Source organism: Vombatus ursinus, unplaced genomic scaffold (assembly GCF_900497805.2).
Source record: "Vombatus ursinus unplaced genomic scaffold, bare-nosed wombat genome assembly UNPS02014662.1, whole genome shotgun sequence".
Classification (NCBI taxonomy): domain Eukaryota; kingdom Metazoa; phylum Chordata; class Mammalia; order Diprotodontia; family Vombatidae; genus Vombatus; species Vombatus ursinus.
In genome coordinates this window covers 59,753-79,934 of record NW_020954440.1, presented here as the reverse complement: position 1 = coordinate 79,934, position 20,182 = coordinate 59,753, and the positions used below count along the sequence as shown (strand labels likewise).

General features: G+C 36.1%; 2 protein-coding genes across 2 annotated transcripts in view; one reads left to right on the top strand and one right to left on the bottom strand.

Annotated features, from left to right (window-relative positions):
• The window catches only part of LOC114042641 (olfactory receptor 14I1-like), a 42,379-nt gene extending 31,895 nt beyond the window's left edge, over positions 1 to 10,484 (top strand). Inside the window, exon 2 of the mRNA XM_027861333.1 lies at positions 10,425 to 10,484. Coding sequence (XP_027717134.1) covers positions 10,425 to 10,484 — 60 coding nt within the window. The remainder of the gene's footprint in view (positions 1 to 10,424) is intronic.
• A 1,322-nt stretch (positions 10,485 to 11,806) lies between these two features.
• On the bottom strand, positions 11,807 to 19,695 carry LOC114042640 (olfactory receptor 14I1-like). The gene is made up of 2 exons (XM_027861332.1): positions 19,190 to 19,695; positions 11,807 to 12,026 (listed from the first exon to the last, which is right to left on the bottom strand). Exons 1-2 carry the CDS (start codon positions 19,693 to 19,695, stop codon positions 11,807 to 11,809), a joined length of 726 nt encoding a protein of 241 aa, XP_027717133.1.
• Positions 19,696 to 20,182: the final 487 nt, after the last annotated feature.

The following is a 20,182-nucleotide window of genomic DNA, read 5'->3' as shown; positions in this document are numbered from 1 at the left end:
TTTTTCAAGCATACCTCAATTACGAAGTTTTTAAAGGCTTAATTTTCATGAAGGAAAACCTTCCCCAAAATGGATTTTTTTTATTAAATGACTAGAAAAACTGGGTCAATCTATTATTTTTATGTTCTATGGACATGTCTAGAATCAGCCCAAATGGCATGTTCTCTCTTGGAAAACTGATGTTGGCAGTCTGTGAGACTTCTCCATGGCCATTACTGTCAGTCACAATGGTGGTACTTGTGCTTGCTAAAGACATGGGCTGAACTCCATAGTTCTTTGTCTGAATGTCTGTGGTACAGCATGCATTGGACCTGCCTGAGACCCCAGGTTTCAGCTCTCAACATCTCCTTGGCCTTCTCTCAGAATTTGGAGTTTAAGGGGCAGCTAGGTGGCACAGTGGATACAGGACTGGCCCTGGATTCAGGAGGACCTGAGTTCAAATCCGGCCTCAGACACACAACATTTAACTAGCTGTGTGACCCTGGGCAATTCACTTAACCCCATTGCCTAACCTAAAAAAAAAAAAAAAAACTCCAGTATATGTAGTTTAAAGGAAGATCAATGACTTCTGAAAAAAGAAGAAACTCCTTTTAAGATTATTCTAGAAAGATATTATCTTCTCTCCGTTGTCCTTTTTTGCCTTCTTCCCAGATATCAGGGGTCTTTTCTTCTAAATCCAAGCATTTTGGAAATGAGCCTGAGAGTTTTCCCCAGAGCAACTGGCCTCTTTGGTTTATAAGAATGTGTTCTAGATAAAGAGTCAGAAGACTCAGCTTCAAATTCTGGCTTTTTATCATACTAACTAGGTGACTCTGGTCAAATCACTTATTTATTCTTATACTCATTATTGACATTAGAAAAAATGAAGTGGTTTAACTAGACAATCTCTAAATCAATGGTCATCTCATCTTTTCTTCCAAGTCAGTACAGATTTCTCTCTATAAAATGCCCTAAGTAGACTTAGGTAAGGCGGGTTTGTCCCTCAGCTTTAATGTTATAAATCTTCTTAGTGATTCTGTGTATAAAAGTAATATAAACTGAATGTGAGGATGGGGAGAGTTAGTTTAGGGACACTTGCAGTTAATTAAGGTCACTGGACTTCATACAGAGAAATGAATGGATGAATAGTTTTAATATTCTTTTTTTCTTCTTCTTCCAAATGAGTATTGGGAAAAGTTGATGGAATTTGGTCATTTGGGGAAACATAGATGGAGATAGTACAAGATTCATCAAAGGTGACAAGATCAAGTGGTTTTGTGGTATTTTAACAACTCTGACGTGGCTGTGAAGCTTTATAAGGCTCAACATATGGAGGGAGTTAGATAAAAGTGGACTAACTGACTCCTTGATGTAGGTTTCACTCTATCGGTATGACATCAGATGTACAACAGTCCACCCAAGTTCCCCCCAGCGATGATGCCATCATTCCAGGGAATGCAGAGATTGCCAATTCTCCATCCAGTATTCAGGATAGGCTGTGGAATTTCCTGAAGATAGTGCTACAATTGCTTGGTGTAAGTCAACTACCATTTCTTTAGAAATGACTCGGTCATAGTTAAGTGTTGTCGTCTAGGAGATGTGGGGTTCACCCTTTGAGAAATGAAATTCATCAGTGAAGATCCCTGGGGCTGTTGAATTTGGGGACCTGTTTAAAAAGCAGCAATAAAAAAAGCCTTATCTCTTTTTCCCATAAATCACATGAGTATCACCTACTACAAGTATTAGACATACTTTATTTTTTTCCTTAACATCTTCTAACAGTAATTCTTACACAGGAGAATAAGGCAAAGACACAAAGGTCAAGGATAAAGACAAGGGCAAGGTTCACGAGAGGAAAACATATATGCAAAAAACAGAACAACAGTATTCCATTATATTCATATACCACAGTTTGTTCAACCATTCCCCAATCGAAGGGATTGCACATTTAGGGTTAGGGTTATCTATTTTACATTTCATAATGCTCTCTGTCTCTTATTTAGTCATGAATATGTAACTCACTTAACTTCTCCTTTAAGAATTTGAATGCTAGGAAAAAAAAAGAATTTGGATGCTAGGGCAGCTAGGTGGCACAGTGGATAGAGCACTGGCCCAGAATTCAGAAGGACCTGAGTTCAAATCCGGCCTCAGACCAATCACTTGACACTTATTAGCTGTGTGATCCTGGGCAAGTCACCTAACCCCAATTGCCTTAAAAAAAAAAGAAAGAAAGAAAGTAAAAAATAATTTGTATGCTAGTGATGCGAGTAGAACCAGGAGAACATTGTACACAGTAACAGCCACGTGGTGCGATGACTAACTTTGATAGACTTAGCGTTCTCAGCAATGCAAGAATCTAAGACATCTCCAAAAGTCTCATGATGAAAAGAATTATCCATACCCAGAGAAAACAACTATGGAGTTTTAATGCAGATCAAATCATACTATTTGCTCTTTTTTTTTCTTCTGCTTTGCTTTGTTTCTTCTTTCTTGGGGTTCCTCCTATTGGTTCTAATTCTTCTTTACAGCAAGACTAATTTGAAAATATATTTAATAGGAATGTACATGTAGAGCCTATATCAGATTGCATACTGTCTTGGGAATGGAGGGTAGGAGGGAGGGGGGAGAAATATTTAAATCTAAAAAACTTATGGAAGTAATTGTTGATGACTCAAAATAAATTAATAAAATTAAATTAAATTAAATTAAAATAGCTCCAAAAAAAAAAGAATTTGGATGCTGTGCCATTTGGTGGATATATGTTTAGTAATGACATTACTTCATTGTTTATGGTACCTTTCAGCAGGATGTAGTTTCCTTCCTTATCTCTTTTAATCAGATGTTTTTGGTTTTTGCTTTATCTGAGATCATGATTGCTACTCCTGATTTTTTTACTGCAGCTGAAATGTAATACATTCTGATCCAGCTCTTTATCTTTACTCTGTGTGTGTGTCTTTCTCTTTGTTTCAAGTGTGTTTCTTGTAAACAACATATTGTAGGATTCTGGTTTTCGATCCACTCTGATATCTGCTGCTCTTTTATGAGAGAGTTCAGTCCATTCACATTCACAGTTATGATTATTAACTGCATCTTACCCTCTATCCTATTTTTCCTCCTCTTTGTTCTCTCTCTCTCTCTCTCTCCTTTCACCCTTTCACTCTTTCCCTTCTCAGCTGTGATCTGCGCTTTCTTCTGTCAGTTCCCATCCCTGCCTTTACTTGATCTCCTCCCCTCTTATTTCCCTGTCAGGTAAAATAGATTTCTATATTCAACTGATTGTGTATAATATTGCTTATTTGAGTCAATACTGATGAGAATTAGGTTCAAGTAATGCCCATCACCTACCCTCTAATCTTCCCCTCCACTATAATAGGTCATTTTCACCTCTTCGTGTGAAATAATTTACCCCATTCTATCTCTCCCTTCTCATCCCTTAATTATTTTTATGTTATTCCATCAAATTCACCTTATATCTGTACCCTCTGTCTATGTACATTCCTTTTAACTATACTCTTAGTGATACAATTTTTAAGGATTACAAGTATTATCTTCCTATGTAGGGATGTATACAGTTTAGCTCTATTGAATCTCTTAACTTTTCTTTTCTCAATTTACCTACTTATGCTTCTTTTGGGTCTTGATATTGGGGATCAAATTTTTGGTTTAACTCTGGTCTTCTCTTTATGCAAGCTCGGAATCCTTCTATTTCATTGAATGACCATTTTCCCCTTGACGTATTATGTTTAATTTCATTGGGTAAATGATTCTTGGTTGTCGTCCTAGCTCCTTTGCCTTCCAGAATATCATGTTCCATAATCTCTGATCTTTTAATGTTGCAGCTGCTAAATCCTATGTAATCCTGATTGTGGCTCCCTGATATTTGAATTGTTTCTTTCTGGCCACTTGCAGTATTTTTTTTTCCTTGACCTGAGAGTTCTGAATTTTGGCTAAAATATTCCTTGGAATTTTTATTTTGGGATCTCTTTCCTAAGATGATCAATGGATTCTTTCAATGTCTGTTTTGCCCTCTGGTGCCAGGACATCAGGGCAATTTTCCTCGATAATTTCTTGAAAGATGTTATCTAGGTCCTCCTTTTCATTATGGCTTTCAGGTAGTCCAATGATTCTGACATTTTCTCTTTTCGATCTATTTTCCAGGTCAGTTGTTTTTTCCATGAGGCATTTTACATTTTCTTCTATATGTTTTAAATTTGTTTCATTGAGTCATTAGCTTCCACTTGCTCAATTCTAACTTTAAGGAGTTGTTTTCCTCAATTAGCACTTTCTTTTCTATTTGGCCCATTGTACTTTTTAAGGACTTGTTTTCTTCAGTGGGTTTTTTGTATTTCCTTTTCCATTTGGCCAATTCTACTTTTTAAGCAATTGTTTTCTTTTTCCAAGCTATTGACTCTTTTCTCTTAATTCTCTAGCATCACTCTCATTTCTTTTCCCAATTTTTCTTCTATTTCTCTCATATGTTTTAAGTTCCTTTTTTAAAGCTGTTCCATGATTTCCTTCTAGGCTTGAAACCACTTCCCATTTGGGGTGGGGAGTTGCCCATAGGTGTTTTGACATTGTTGTCCTCTTCTCAATTTGTGTCTTAATCTTCCCTATCATCATAATGACTTTCTATGTTCACATTCTTTTTTTTGTTTGTTTTTTCACTCATCTTTTTTTGACCTTTTTTCCTTTCTTTTAAATTTGAGTTCTGCTCCTGAGGTCGAATGGGGCACTTTCTCAGGCTTCTTGTACCAGTGACTGCAGGCCCTGATTGTTTACCTGGTTCTGTACTGATATTGCCCTGAGGCCCACAGAGGACCTTCTTGTCTGGTGCTGCACTGAGGGGGTGTGGTGTGGTGGAGGGTGGCTGATGTTGCTAGAGGCTATAGGGATCTGGAAGCTAATCTGGTGCTGAGGCAGGGCTCTGGTGCTGGTGTCTGGTGTGTGATGAGGCCAGTGGACTGTTTCTGCATTCACCCAGGGGTATGCTGAAACACATGGTGGTTCTTGGAGCTGGGGTCTGCCAGTTCCTTTGGCTATACCGAGGTATATGAGTGAGGAGGTGTCCTGGTATTGGTGTTTGCCTGCTCCACTGAACTGGGCCTCAGGATCCACCACTGGTTTGCTGAGGTAGGCTTTGCTATTGGCTTACTAGGATGCTTCTTGTCCTGGACTGCCCTCCCCTTTTGTTTCAGTGAAACTTACTTTTCCTTCCAAGTTTCTTGAGCTCAAAGATTATTTCATCCTATCATTTTACTGGTTCTGCTGTTCTAGGATTTGTTTTGGGGCACTATTTTATGGTTGTTTGGAGGTGAATATGAAACAGTCATGGTGATTTACCATTAATTTTCCCTTCTTGGCTCCCGGAAGTCAAGATAAATCATACTGATAGTAATCCTAATACTACCATCATGATCTTCCTTCCTCCTGCTCCTAGAGAGCCATCTAGAATTAAAGTCAAATTTTCACTCAATACAATTTCATTCATCAAGTATTCAATTATTTATAAGCACTTTGCCAGGAATAGATTATTGTGAGAGACAGTTCCCTATACTGGGAAAATATATATATATACATATATGCATATATATATATCTGTTTGTGTTTGTATGTGTGTATGGGTGTGTGTGTGCATGTATATGAATATGTATATGTATGTATACATACATGCCCATACGCACATGCACACATATGCATATATACATAAATTATATATGTATGTATATCATATATATGCATATGTGTGTGTGTGTTTGTATATGATTTGGGGTATCACAATTCATGCATTTGCAATGAATGGCCAAGGGGATGTATGGAGGGAGAGTGTTTGGAACTGAAAATAAAAATAAAAATTAATAAATAAAATAAAAATTTTCATGAATGAGCAAGCATTCCTGAAAGTATAGCACAAGGGAAGTGGGTAGATGTGGAGTAAAACATTGGAGAATGTGGTTAAAGGTGATGAAACTAAAAGTAGTGATCAGTGGTGGATAAGGAATAAAGTTTACACATTAAGAGGTAGTCTGGGAGGGGCAGAGCCAAGATGACAGAGTAAAAGCACTGACTTCCTTGAGCTCTCCCTCAAACCACTCCAAATACCTGTAAAAATGGCTCTAAACAAATTCTTAAGTAACAGAACCCGCAAAAAGACAGAGTGAAACAAACTTCAATCCCAAGAGAACCTGGATGGTCGATTGGAAAGGTCAATCACACCAGACTGGGAGAAGAATACAGTTCAGCTTGGTTGCAAGGGCAAAACAGGCCTCAACAATGCCAGGGCAGGCCTCAGAGGACTGAATCATGAGCTGTTGTGGACGTGGCCAGACTTCTCAGACCACAAATGCCAAAGATAACTCAAAAGGTCAATAGGAAAAGAAGCTTGGTCCCAGCCCCAGTCCTGACATAGCCCCAGGGTGGTGGCTGCTTCCTGAGCTTCTGGCCCACAGACTAAGGGGAAATTGAGTGGCTGATCAGAGGGAGATTGCAGGAATCTCTTTGCTGGTGCTAAGGCAGGATTTTTTTGCTGTGCCCATGCTTGGATATAGGTCACAGTTCTGGATGGCAGCCCTGTGGCAAGAAGGAGCACTGGCGTGGTGGAGCTTGTAGTGGCAGCGGAGAGGGAACCCTCACAGTTCCAAGGCAAAAATGAGTGTTTGTGGTCACTCATAGGCCATAGCACAGGACAGGAAAGGAGGAAACACCCTTTGATCACACAACCTTGGAAGAACTGAAAATTTACAGGTCTCTAGAAGTATCTCTGAAAACAGCTGCACAAAACCCCCAAATCCCTAAAACTTGGCATACTACATTCTCCACACTGGAAGCAGATGCCTACCTTAACAAAAACTTTATAACTCAAGTAATTGTCTGGGATCATGAGTAAACTGTGCAAAAAAAAATCAGACAATAGAATCTTTCTTTGGTGACAAAGAAGATCAAAGCATACAACTAGAAGAAGACAATAAAATTGAAGCTCCAACATCCAAAGCCTCCAAGAAAAATATGAATTCCCATGGAAGAGCACAAAAAAGATGTTTTTAATTTATTTTGAATTATCAACAATCACTTCCATAAGCTTTTTAGTCTTAAATTGTTCTCCCCCTCCCTCCCCACCACCCTCCCCAAGACAGTATACAATCTGAAATAGTCTATATATATACATTCCTATTAAACATATTTTCACATTAGTGATGTTGTAAGTAAGAATTAGAACCAACAGGAGGAACCATGAGAAAGAGGAAACAAAACACAGCAGAAGAACAAAAAATAGCAAATAGTGTGCTTCAATCTGCGTTCAAAGGCCATAATTCTTTCTTCTTTGTGGATAGCATTTTCCATCATGAGGTCTCTGGAGATGTCTTAGATCCTTGTATTGCTAAAAAGAGTTATCAAAATCAGTCATCGCGCAACGTGGCTATTATTGTGTACAATGTTCTCTTGGTTATGCTCACTTCACTCAGCATCAGACCATACAAGTCTTTCCAGGTTTTTCTGAAGTTAGTCTGCTCATCCTTTCTTATAGCACAATAGTATTCCATTACATTAATATACCACAACTTGTTCAGCCATTCCCCAATTGATGAGCATCCTCTCAATTTCCAATTCTTTGCCACCACAAAAAGAGCTGCTATGAATATTTTTGTACATATTTTGTACATGGGATCTTTTCCCATTTGTATGATCTCTCTGGAATATAGCCCCACAAGTGTTATTGCTGGGTCAAAAGGTATGCACATTTTTATAGCCCTTTAAGCATAGTTCCAAAGTGCTCTCCAAAAGGGTGGATCATTTCACAACTCCACCAACAATGCTTTAGTATTCCAATTTTCCCACATCTTCTCCAACATTTTTCATTTTCCTGTTTTGTCATTTTGGACAATCTGATAGGTGTGATGTGGTACCTCTGAGTTGTTTTGATTTGCATTTCTCTAATTAATAGTGATTTAGAGCATTTTTTCTTATGACTACAGACGGCTTTAATTTCTTCATCTGAGAATTGCCTGTTCACATCCTTTGACCATTTATCAATTGGGGAATGATTCATATTCTTATAAATTTGACTTTATTCTCTACATATTTTAGAAATGAGGCCCCTATCAGAGAGACTGATTATAAAAATTCTTTCTCATTTTTCTACTTTCCTTCTAATCTTGGTTACTTTGGTTTTGTTTGTGCAATAACTATTCAATTTAATGTAATGAAAGTTATCCATTTTGCTTTTCATAATTTTCCCTATCTCCTGTTTGGTCATGAATTTCTCTGTTCTCCACAAATCTGATAGGTTAAATTATTCCTTGCTCTCTTGGTTTGCTTACAGTATCAACTTTTATATCTAAATCATGAAACCATTTTGACTTTATTTTGGTATATGGCGTGAGATTTGATCTATGCCTGGTTTCTGCCATACTTTTTTTTCCAGTTTTCCAAGCAGATTTTGTCAAAGAGTGAGTTCTCATCCCAGAAGCAGGAGTCTTTGGGTTTATCAAATAACAGATTACTATAGTCATTGACTACTGTGTCTTGCATATTTAACCTATTCCACTGATCTACCACTCTACTTCTTAGACAGTAACAAGCAGTCTTGATGAATGCTGCTTTATAATACAATTGAAGATCTGGAATGGCTAGGCCAACTTCCCCTGCATTTCTTTTCATTAGTTCCCTTGATATTCTGGACCTTTTGTTATTCCTAATGAATCTCGTTATTATTTCTTCTAGCTCTATAAAATAATTTTGGTAGTTTGTTTGGTATGGCACAGAATAAGTAAATTAGCTTAGGTAGAATTGTCATTTTTATTATATTGGCTTGGCCTACCCATGAGCAACTGATGTTTGTTTTTTTCCAATTATTTAGATCTGACTTTATTTGTGTGAAAAGTGTTTTGTAATTATGTTCATATAGTTCCTGGGTTTGTTTATTAGATAGACTCAAATATTTTATAATGTCTATAGTAAGTTTAAATAAAATTTCTCTTTCTATCTCTTGCTGTTGGACTTTGTTGGTAATATATAGATATGTTGATGATTTATGTGGGTTTATTTTGTATCCTGCAAATTGCTAAAGTTGTTTATTATTTCAAGTAATTTTTACTTGATTCTCTAGGAGTCTCTAAGTATATCATCATGTCATCTGCAAAGACTGATAGCTTTGTTTCTTCTTTACCTATTCTAATACCTTCAATTTCTTTTTCTTCTCTTATTGCTAAAGCTAACATTTCCAGTACGATAATGAAGAACAGAGGTCATGATGGATGTCCTTGTTTCACTCCCAATCATTCTGGAAATTCTTCTATGTTGTCTACATTACATATGATGCTTGCTGAAGGTTTTAGGTAGATGTTATTTATTATTTCGAGGAAGACTCCATTTATTCCTATGTTCTCTTGTGTTTTTAATAGGAAAGAGTGTTGTATTTTGTCAAAAGCTTTTTTCTGTATCTATTGAGATAATCATGTGGTTTCTGTTAGTTTTGTTGTTGATATGATCAATTATGCCGATAGTTTTCCTAATATTGAACCAGCCCTGCAATCCTAGTGTAAATCCTATATGATTATAGTGTGTTATTCTTGTGATAAATTGCTGTAATCTATTTGCTAATATTTTATTTAAACTTTTTTTAAAGTCAGAATTATCAACATTACTGTCAAACAGGAGACATTCAGTTGGACTGGGGAAACATTATGCCAAAAAAAGAAGCACTTTCAGAGTATATATACAACAAATACGTATATTGATACTTGTGTATGTGTGTATATACATCAATTAGGAATATATGCTATATATGTGTATATGTATATATATAGAGATGTGTGTGTATACATTCACACACATATGCACATATACATAGCATATATGTTCCAATTATATAAAAATCTACACATATATCAGAATAGGCATTATTTGTATATAGCTTCACTATGCTTTTAAACACTTATTTCTCAAACGCAATAGAATGCTTGAGGTAAACACACATACACATATGTATATATACATTCATATATGGCATATGATGAAAACAGGAATGAAATAATGTCCATGATCACATACACACACATCACATAAATGTGCCCCCTTTAGCAAGGTTTCATTAGTTTACCTTCCTGATTGATAATGACTAACATTGTCAGGGCTCCTGAATTAGCAGGAGTAACAACCTTCTAGCCCTCAGATTTGCTCCCAGAAGGCTGACAGAATTAGTAGTAGCCAACTCCTGGAGACTCAGCTCCCTAATATGAAAGAATACTGGGAAAGGGGGGCCAAGAGGGATTCTATACATTTACATTTATATCAATTCCTATAAATATGTAGAGAGATATATGCATAGATCCAGATCTAGGGCAATGACTATAACATTTTTAATAGAATCAGAGTCTGATCAGAAGTTATTTCATTGGTATAGGGAAATTCTGTTGAGGAGTTGAAGTAAGCTCCCTTTTCCATTGCAGATTCCACCTGCTGGGCCATTTTTTAGTCTTACGGAGCCGCCTATGGCACATACAGGCTAAATGACTTGAATAGCATCATATAATCAGCAAGTAGAAGAGTGAAGACTTGAAATCAAGGCTTTCAATTCCAAGGCCTGCTTTTGAACAGCTCTACCACACTGTACTTTCATTTCTATGCTTCTATCTCTGTTTCTTCCTGTGTGCTTCTCTCATTTTCTCCTACATTTCTATCTTTCTATGTTTCTGTCTATCCAGATTTCTATTAATTTCTCTATTTCACATACAACTGTAGATACATATTTGTATATCTATTCATATGTACATGAATAAATGTCTTCATACACATTTGTATATGAAATAGGTATGTTGGGAGCTCGTTGGAGCCTTAGGCAGAGAAAGATGCATCTAATGGACTGGCTAAAATTGTATTTAAAGTTTTTCCATCAACATTGATTAGTAAGTTCAGATTATACTTTACTTGAATACTATATTGCATATTAAAAAGGTATAGTCATCAGAGAAAGTCTGCAATCGGTGGAGGGCAGCATGATGTCGATCAATTGATTGAATGACATTGGTAGGAGATACAGAAGTGGTTTTGCTTTCAAACTTTATCTCTGCTTTGTCTTCCCTTGTCTAAGTTTTGAGACCTTATTTATCTCATAAAGGACATTTGATAGAATCATTTTTCCTCCAGCACTGATATTTTTGCAGCAAAAATACAAAATACTAAAAAATTGCTATTAATTGTACTTTAAATATTTTGAAAATTAAAAGAACATTGGCCTGTACCAGGAATTTTTATTTGTAATTCATTTTCCGTTTAATTTCACTCTCAGACCAGGTTATATTTATCTCTTTTTCTTTTTTTGTTAACTTGGTTATTTTGATGTATGGCATGCAGTGATCTCATTTATTGAAAGAATAATAACTGGTCCAGTTCCCCCTAGACCTGCTCAGTCTTCTTTATGTTGTTGTTTCTGGTGAAGAAAACATGCTGGCTACTAAGGAGGTGACCAATGAGTGAAGTATGGTCAAAACTTCTCTTACATTACAGACTGTTGACTTTTACCATCTCTCCTCACTCTCGTTCTTGCTTAAGTCAAATCAAACCATTGGACAAAAGTGTTTGAGAGTAACGATTATTCCTCAAAAAGAAGCCCAGAAACTTACAGGAGCAGAACCAAAATGGTAGAGTAGAGAAAGCACTCAGCTGACCCCTCCCAACATTCCCCTCCAAATAATTTTAAAATGATGCCTCAAATCAAATTCTGGAGTGGCAGATCCAACAAAAGGTTAAAGTGAGACATTCTTCTAGTCCAAGACAACTTCAGAGTTTAGAAAAAGACACTAGTGATATGGGGTGGAGGCTGACCCAAAGACTACATGGATGAAACACCGATGATAGGGCTAAGTCGTAATGACAGAAGCAGCAGCAGCTTTGGGAGCTCCCAAACCAAAGACAGCAAGGGGACCTGGCAACTGAAAGAGACTGCAGGGGTCTGCTGTTCTAGCACTGGATGCAAGACCAGGCACTCTTTGGCAACTCCATTGCATATAATCTTTTCTGGGTCATAGTTCAAGAGCAGGAAGGAGCATTTTCTGTCAAGAGGGAGTAGAAGCCCTAAGGAGTAATATCACGTCCAACCCTAAGGAATCAGTGGCCTTTAAAGGGCAAAGACCAGAGTCTAGGCCAGGAGAACAGTGGCCATGCCTCTCCCCAAATCACACCACCTAGAAACAACAAAATCTTCCAAATGCTCAGAATTAGCTGTGAAAACAGTTGTATATTGCTAAAATTACTCCATCTCTGTGTTCCTTACCCAGGCAAAATCTGGTTATTCAATGTTCTTACTCAACATCTGTAATGCATTGAAGGTCCCTTGATCAGTCAATGTCAAGCCAGTATAGGTACCTAAATTGTTCCATCCCAGCAGCTCTTTGTTCCATAGCCTTACACAGAGGAGGTATTCCATAAAAGTATGACTGACTGAGCTTCTCAGAGCTCTTCCATCTGATGCCTCCTTATAACATTCAGAAGCCACTCTGTAACATTGAAGACACTTCTTGAGTTTCTCAGTGGTTCATCATTTACAGGAAACTGATTTTGATATAGGTTTCAGCATTGAGAGAATTTGAATTAGTATAAATAAAATGGTTTGATGACAACAATGAATGAAAAGCTAAAAAACAAAAACAAAAACAAAAACAAAAGAAACAAAAAATCCAGCCAACAAAATAATGTGGTGACCATATGGTAACCAGAAATATTATTAATATTTTCAATTTAAATCTCCATTAAAGATTCAAAATCTATCAAAATGTGAGATGAAATGCAGCAATGTAAAAATGATGTCTGCAGTAATAGCAGCTAGAAGTTTAAATATGAGAAAATAATAACTTAAGGATGATGATGATTTTTCTTTTTCTAATGTCAATAGTTTATTACAGATGGGACATCAGAAGAAAAATTAACTGTTTGCCTAGATAACACCTTATATCATAAAGGATATTTGATAGAATCATTTTTCCTCAAGCACTGATTTTTTTCAGCATAAATACAAAATACCAAAATAAAATTCATATATATTTATTCTGTAACCTTTGGAAATCTGCTTTCTCAAAGTCTAGGGCAAATGCTGGACCTCTATCAATTTTATGTTCCTTCTTGTATAAAAACTCTTTCTTTCATAAGTTTTCCATAATTTCCATCCCAGTGACCAGTTCTTCATGGCTCATGACAATCAAATCCAGACTAGAATTTACCCTTGTTGGGTCCTCAATATTTTGAAGAAGGAAATTAACATTAAGTCAAATCTGGAAGTTATTATTTGCTCTGATTTTGATAGAAAGGAATAGATCCAGGGGACTCTGGATACTAAAGTCTCTCATAATTACTGAATAATTATAATGCATATGTGCCAGGCTTGTGATCAACTTACCAAAGAAGTGATTTAGTTTCTCTTTCTGTTCAGATGGTTTGTGGTGAAAGCAAAACCACTTCTGTATCTCCTACCAATGTCATTCAATCAATTGATCGACATCATGCTGCCCTCCACCGATTGCAGACTTTCTCTGATGACTATACCTTTTTAATATGCAATGTTACCCAACCACTCTTTCATCTTTCCTGTGTCTGTTGAATAAGCAATATTCAAGTAGAGCTATATTCCAGCTGTAGTCTTCATCCTACCACATCTCAATGAAACCTGTGAGGTAATTTTAGGTCTAGGATCTCACATTCCTCTAACTTGTTGCATAGACATTGTATATTTCCTTATAGACATTTGCATTTACAACTTTTATAAAAGCCATAGGCTTAATTACTGTTGATTCCTTTAAATTTGCCTCTAGTGAACTTCTAAGTTTCTCAGCTGCTCTTCTACTTTCATTGTAACTTCTCTTTACAGAATTTAAACACATGAAATTTTGATAATTACTCATCCTGTTTCTTGCAAAGTGCTTTTGATTGGATTTGGTTTTGAACCTGCTCTATTAAGTTCTTAATTCTCATCCCAAGCCTTTCCACCAAAAGCTCTTATTTCTTTTCCTATTATTTCCTTCATTATTCTTTTAAAATTAATATTTTAACTCTTTAGAAACAAACACTTTTTCCTGCATTTTGTGAAAAATTCAAATTGACCTTACACTCAAGCTGTTTTTGTTCAAAGCAGCTTTGCTTGCAGTTATCTTGGAGCTGATGGTTGTTGACATGTTCCAGTTCAGCATGGAAAAGATAGTCTTGCAATGTTGACTACATATTTTTCTCCATTAGCATCTGAAAGACAACTCTATGTGAAAACTCTGCAGCTGAGGTATCAAACTTGTAGCCCATGGGATGTCATTTGCTCTAATCACATTAAAATAAAGATACACTACAACATAGAATAATGTTAATTTGTGGTTTTACAAGTCAATATCTGGCCCTTTTGAGTTTGAGCAAACTGTTCTACAGAATCCAACAAAGAGCCACTAAATTATTAGCTTTTCTAAACTTTTCTTAGGCAAGCACAAAAGGCAATGCTCTGTAAGTTTATGCATGAAATCCATTGGAAGCAAAATCAGGATTATAATTTTAAATCTCTAAGACAATTTAGGGAACATAATCTCTTTGGCATACAGTCCTAGAACATTGAGCCCAACCTTCCCATTTTACAGATAAGTAAACTATGGCCCAGAAAAGTAAATAATTTGACTGAATCCATGGCAAATGCTAATTGGTAGGCTCAGGATTAGAACTCAAGTCTCCTATCTCTAAACGGGGAACACTTTCCTCAGCACTGTGCTGCCTATCTCTAAATAGACAATTCTGTTTAAATAAAAAGATATTAATTTTGTGCTTACTATGTACAAGAGACTGCACAAGGATGAAAGTAAATTGAAAGACAAAATGAAGAAAAAGGACATTTGTTCAAGAATTCCGCAATATAGTAAGACATATAAATCATGTAGAGACATAACAATAGAAGAAAATATAATATCAAGAAGGGTATAAATGAAGTACATGCTAAGCCAATACTCCAGCACTGTTTCTTTCTGAACCACATTAACAATGAACATCATAAAATAGATGATTATGATGATGATGGTGGTAGTGGTGGTGGTGGTGGAGGTGATGATTGGTACAGATACTGTGCTTTAAAGTCATTTTACATTCTAACTTTATAACAAATGCTTGTTTTAAATTGTGCTGTTATCCCCATTTTACCTGTGAGAAAACTAAAGATGAGAAAGGGTAAATGACTGGTTTAGGAGTACAGAGCTGGTAAATGTCTGTCATAGGATTTGATAAAAATCAACGTCATAGACCTATTGGGCAGAAGTTTCTTTGCACACTTTAATATTTGATGCAAAATTTACTTTAGGGAGGTTGGTTTTTTAAATATTAATTTAATATTTATTTCCCTAATTACATGTAAGAACTGGGCAAGTCATTTGACCCTGTTTGCCTCAGAAAACTCATCTGTAAAATGAGCTAGAGAATGAATTGGCAAGCCATTCCTTTATCTCTGCCCAGAAAACCCCAAATGGGATCAAAAATAGTCAGACATGACCTAAACAAATGAACAACACAGCAAAAAGGACCATTCATATTTAAAAAAGGTTTTCTCTTTAGTCTTGTCAAAGCAATGGTCAACAACAGTTAGTCTAGGAGGTAGTGCAGGAGAATGCTTCATGAGGAATTTAAAATTTTTAAATTATGTACCTGCTAACTGTGAGTCTTATCCATTTTGTTTTCCACTAGAGATTTAGATTCATGGGTGAAAAAATATCCAAATGTAATTTTAAAAACATAAAGATAATACTTATATGATATAAAAGTAAATTCCCAAAAATATTTTGGCCTTGTAAGAGGACAAGTGTACTAGAGCTCACATTCTTTTTGTTTTCCTCTCCACAATTTTCCAAACGTCTAAATAATTGACTTAATATGTCTGAGTCTTAAGTTCTGCTATTACTCTCCCAGAACTGAAAAAAAAAAAGAAATTGAATATATCTTGATGAATGTCTGTGGACAGTTTATAATCTCTTAAAAGGAATTTTAGCTCTCCCGACAGAATAATAGAAAACGACTTGGAGTTCATACTGGATTATATTTAAAAATACTGTGACATGCATTGCCTCATTTTATTGAACCCTGGTAGAGAAAAGTATTATTGTATTCATTTTTAAAAGGAGGAAACAAATTCTCAAAAATAAATTTTCTTAACTCCAATGAAAGGACAAGAAAATAGGAGAATCAAAATTTTAACTTGAATGTGCAGACAGAAGTTCAGGTCTATTTTCACTATGGAATGGAGATTAATATTACAGTGCAACTCTGTATTACTTAGATCTCAGTGTTTCAAATTTCAGTCAGCATCCTACAAAAGAACATGGGAAAAATTGGAAAAGGTTTATAGCTAAATATAAAGAATATTAAAATATGCACAGAAAGCAAAGGGAAGGAAATGTTTCTATGGAAAGGGAAAAACATGGATCTAGTGCTGGGAAGAATAGGAACCAGGATAAATGAGGAATACAATTGCTCAAATGTTGCAAAATGATTTGGTTTCTGAAGAAAGCCAGAGATTGAGTTGAAGAGCAAATATTTGGGAAGATTTGAGAAGTTAAAGGAGGACAAAAGACTAGAAATTTTCTTTGGTCCTGCAAGGCTCTCAGTCCTTTTCAAAAAAGGAAATGGAACAAGAAATAAAGTAATTCTAGCTAATTCCATAATCTAGGACACCAAGAACCTGAACAAGGTAAAAAACCCAATGAATTAGTAGGGTAGGCCAACATTACATCACCTCTGTTATGCTCACTCAGCATCTCTTGAAATAGCAACCACCATGCTCTGCCTGTAAAGATGCATAAACTGACTCATACACTTACAACAGGCCTCAATGACAGAAAAATGAAGCATATTATTGTTAATATAAAATGCAACATGAACTTCTCAGTCTGAAGGCCATCCTCACAGTAAGGGAAGCCCTTGAATGATCCCCCAACTCCAAATGCATGAGCAGAAAACTGAAATGCAAATGAAGTGTTAGCAAATGCATCAATAAAGAATATTTTCTTTTTTTAATTTTTAATTTACTTATTTTTGTTTTCAATATTCACTTCCATAAGCTTTTGAGTTTTCAGTTTTCTTCCCCTCCTTCCGTCTTTTCCCCCCTCCACAAGAAGGTGTGTAATCTAATATAGGCTCTACATATACATTCCTATTAAATATATTTTCAATCTGCATTTCATTCAATTTCAGTCTGCATTCATACTTCATAGATCTTTCTCTGGGTGTGGATAATGTTTTCCGTTATGAGTCTTTTGGAGTTTTCTTACATCCTTGCATTGCTTAGAAGACCCAAGACCAAGTCTATGTAAGTCATCGCACAATGTTGTTGTTACTGTGTATAATGTTCTTCTGGTTCTGCTCACTTCACTCAACATCAGTTCATATAAGTGTTTTCAGGTTTCCTGAAGTCTGCCTGCTCATCATTTCTTATAACACAATAGTATTCCATTACATTCATATACCACAGCTTTTTCAGTCATTCCCCAATTGATGGGCATCCCCTCAATTTCCAATCTTTGGTCACCACAAAAAGAGCTGCTATAGATATTTTTGTACATGTGGGCACTTTTATTTGCATAATCTCTTTGCAATACAATCCTAGAAGTGCTATTGCTGGGTCAAAGGTTATGCACAGTTTTATAGTCCTTTGTGCATAGTTTCAAATTGCTCTCCAAAATGGTTGGATCAGTTCCCAACTCCACCAACAATGAATTAGTGTTCTAATTTTCCCACATCTTCTCTAATATTTGTCATTTTCCCATTCTGTCATGTTGGTCAATCTGATAGGTATGATGTGGTACCTCTGATTTGCATTTCTCTAAACAACAGTGATTTAGAGCATTATTTATATGACAATACATAGCTTTAATTTCGTCATCTGAAAACTGTCTATTCATATCTTCTAACCATTTATCAAATGGGAAAAGACATGTATTCTTATAAATTTGACTCGGTTCTCTATGTATTTTAGAAATGAGACCTTTATCAGAGACACTGATTGTAAAAAAAAAAATTTCATATATTTCTGCTTCCTTTCTGATCTTGATTCCATTGGCTGAGTTTGTGCAAAAACTTTTCATTTAAATGTAATCAAAATCATCCATTTTGTATTTCACAATATCCTCTTTCTCTTATTCAGTCATAAATTCTCCCCTTCTCCGTATATCTGACAGGTAAATGGTTCCTTGCCCTTCTAGTTTGTTTACAGGATCAGCCTAATAAAAGTTATTTTCCAATAGGGAATCATGGGAGGCTCCATGAATATGGTGAAAATTGAACTGAATTTTCAAAGAGAAGTACATTTTAAACAGGTAAGGGTGATAACAGTCAATTCTGTCATGTGAACGAGTGGCTATGAGGACATCTAGGTGAGAAGCCAAAGTGTGTTCTTGGAATAGAATCAGGATTATGGAACTGAATTTTGTTGCCCATGATAACAATCCATTTTCCTTCCACTTGGGTAATAATTTCATTTGTTATATCAGGTCCATGACCAAATATATCACTCAATCAAGGTAAAGGTTTATATGGTCCCCTTGTATGTATCTAAATAATTAAAAAAAATTGATGAAAGATTCCCTTGGTAAAATGACACAAATGTCCCAACTGTATATTTGGGGACTTAATTTTTTTTATTTGTTAACAAAATATTAACTATCAATTTCACTTTTAGGCTAGTGGTCTCGTTACCTTGTGCATATAACATCTTATTCTTACATTCTTTTATTTTTTCATTTTTTGAAAGATGGACATTTCCTTCCTGGGAAAAAAGGTCATTTTCATTATCCTACCCAGTGCAACCTTTATTTTCATGTTCCTCAGACTATAAATAATAGGGTTCATAAATGGAGGCAATATTGTGTATGTCATAGAAATCAGAAGATTCTGGACGGGTGAAGTGTCTGATAGAGGACTAAAGACTGTTACCATGCCAGCAAGAAGGAATAAGAAGAGAATGATCAATTGTGGTAAACAAGTAGACAAGGCTTTGTAGCGTCCTTCCACAGAGGGCATTCTAAATACAGTGGAGAAGATATAAGTATAGGATATGATTAAAAAAACAAAGCAGAATAAAACTAAAGTTGAACTCGTGGCAAGGAGAATATACTCAGTATCATGGACCTCAGAAGATGAGACCTTCAAGATATGAGGGATATCACAAAAAAACTGATGGATCAAATTGGATCCTGAGAAAGGCAAACGGAACATATTCCCAGTATGGACAGCTGAATAGAGGAGCCCACTGAGCCATGAACCACTCACCACCCAAAGAGAGCAGAGTGGTGTCATGGTGACCCCATAGTGCAAGGGGTGGCAGATGGCCACAAAGCGGTCATAGGACATAGCCACAAGGAAAGCAAATTCAGTTGCAGCAAAGAAGATGAAGAAGAAAATCTGAGCAGCACAGCCATGGAGAGAAATGGATTGATTGCCTGTCAAGGAATTCACAATGAATTTGGGAAGAGTGACTGAGATGCAGCCAAGATCCAACAGGGATAAGTTGCTCAGAAAAAAATACATTGGAGAATGAAGGTGTGGGTCAGTGACAATGGCAGCGATAGTGAGGACATTCCCCATCAGGGCTGCAATATATATCAATGAGAAAAGAATAGCATTTAAGACCTGCAGCTCTCGGATGCTAGAAAACTCCATAAGGAAGAATTCCATGATGATCGTACAATTGATCATGTCTTCTCGGGTCCTATAATTCATCTTGAAACAATATTAGTAGAAGACATCAAATTCTAAAAACAGAGCACAGAAGTACTTTATTACACAGAAAGTGCACCAACTTCAACCTATTCTTACTCACCATGTTAGAGAGCAAATGAGACCATTTTAAAAGTTAAGGTATCACTTACCATTCTACTGCAACCACATTCCATCCATAATTGGAAAACATCTACCCAACTGTACAAACTTAGCCACCTTGAATTGACTTACTTAATGGCAACTCACTCCTGACTTGTCCTACAAACACACACACACACACACACACACACACACACACACAAACCACCACAATCCCTAGATTGATTCTCTTTTGCAAGATAACAGCATATCCTGATGCAAAACATATCTGTTCATATATATACAGATAGATCAGAGATGATAGATAACACAGACCATTTATTGGATTCTTTGTATTGTCAGACACCTGTACTGACTGAAATTTTAGTTTTCAGTGAGACTTTAGACA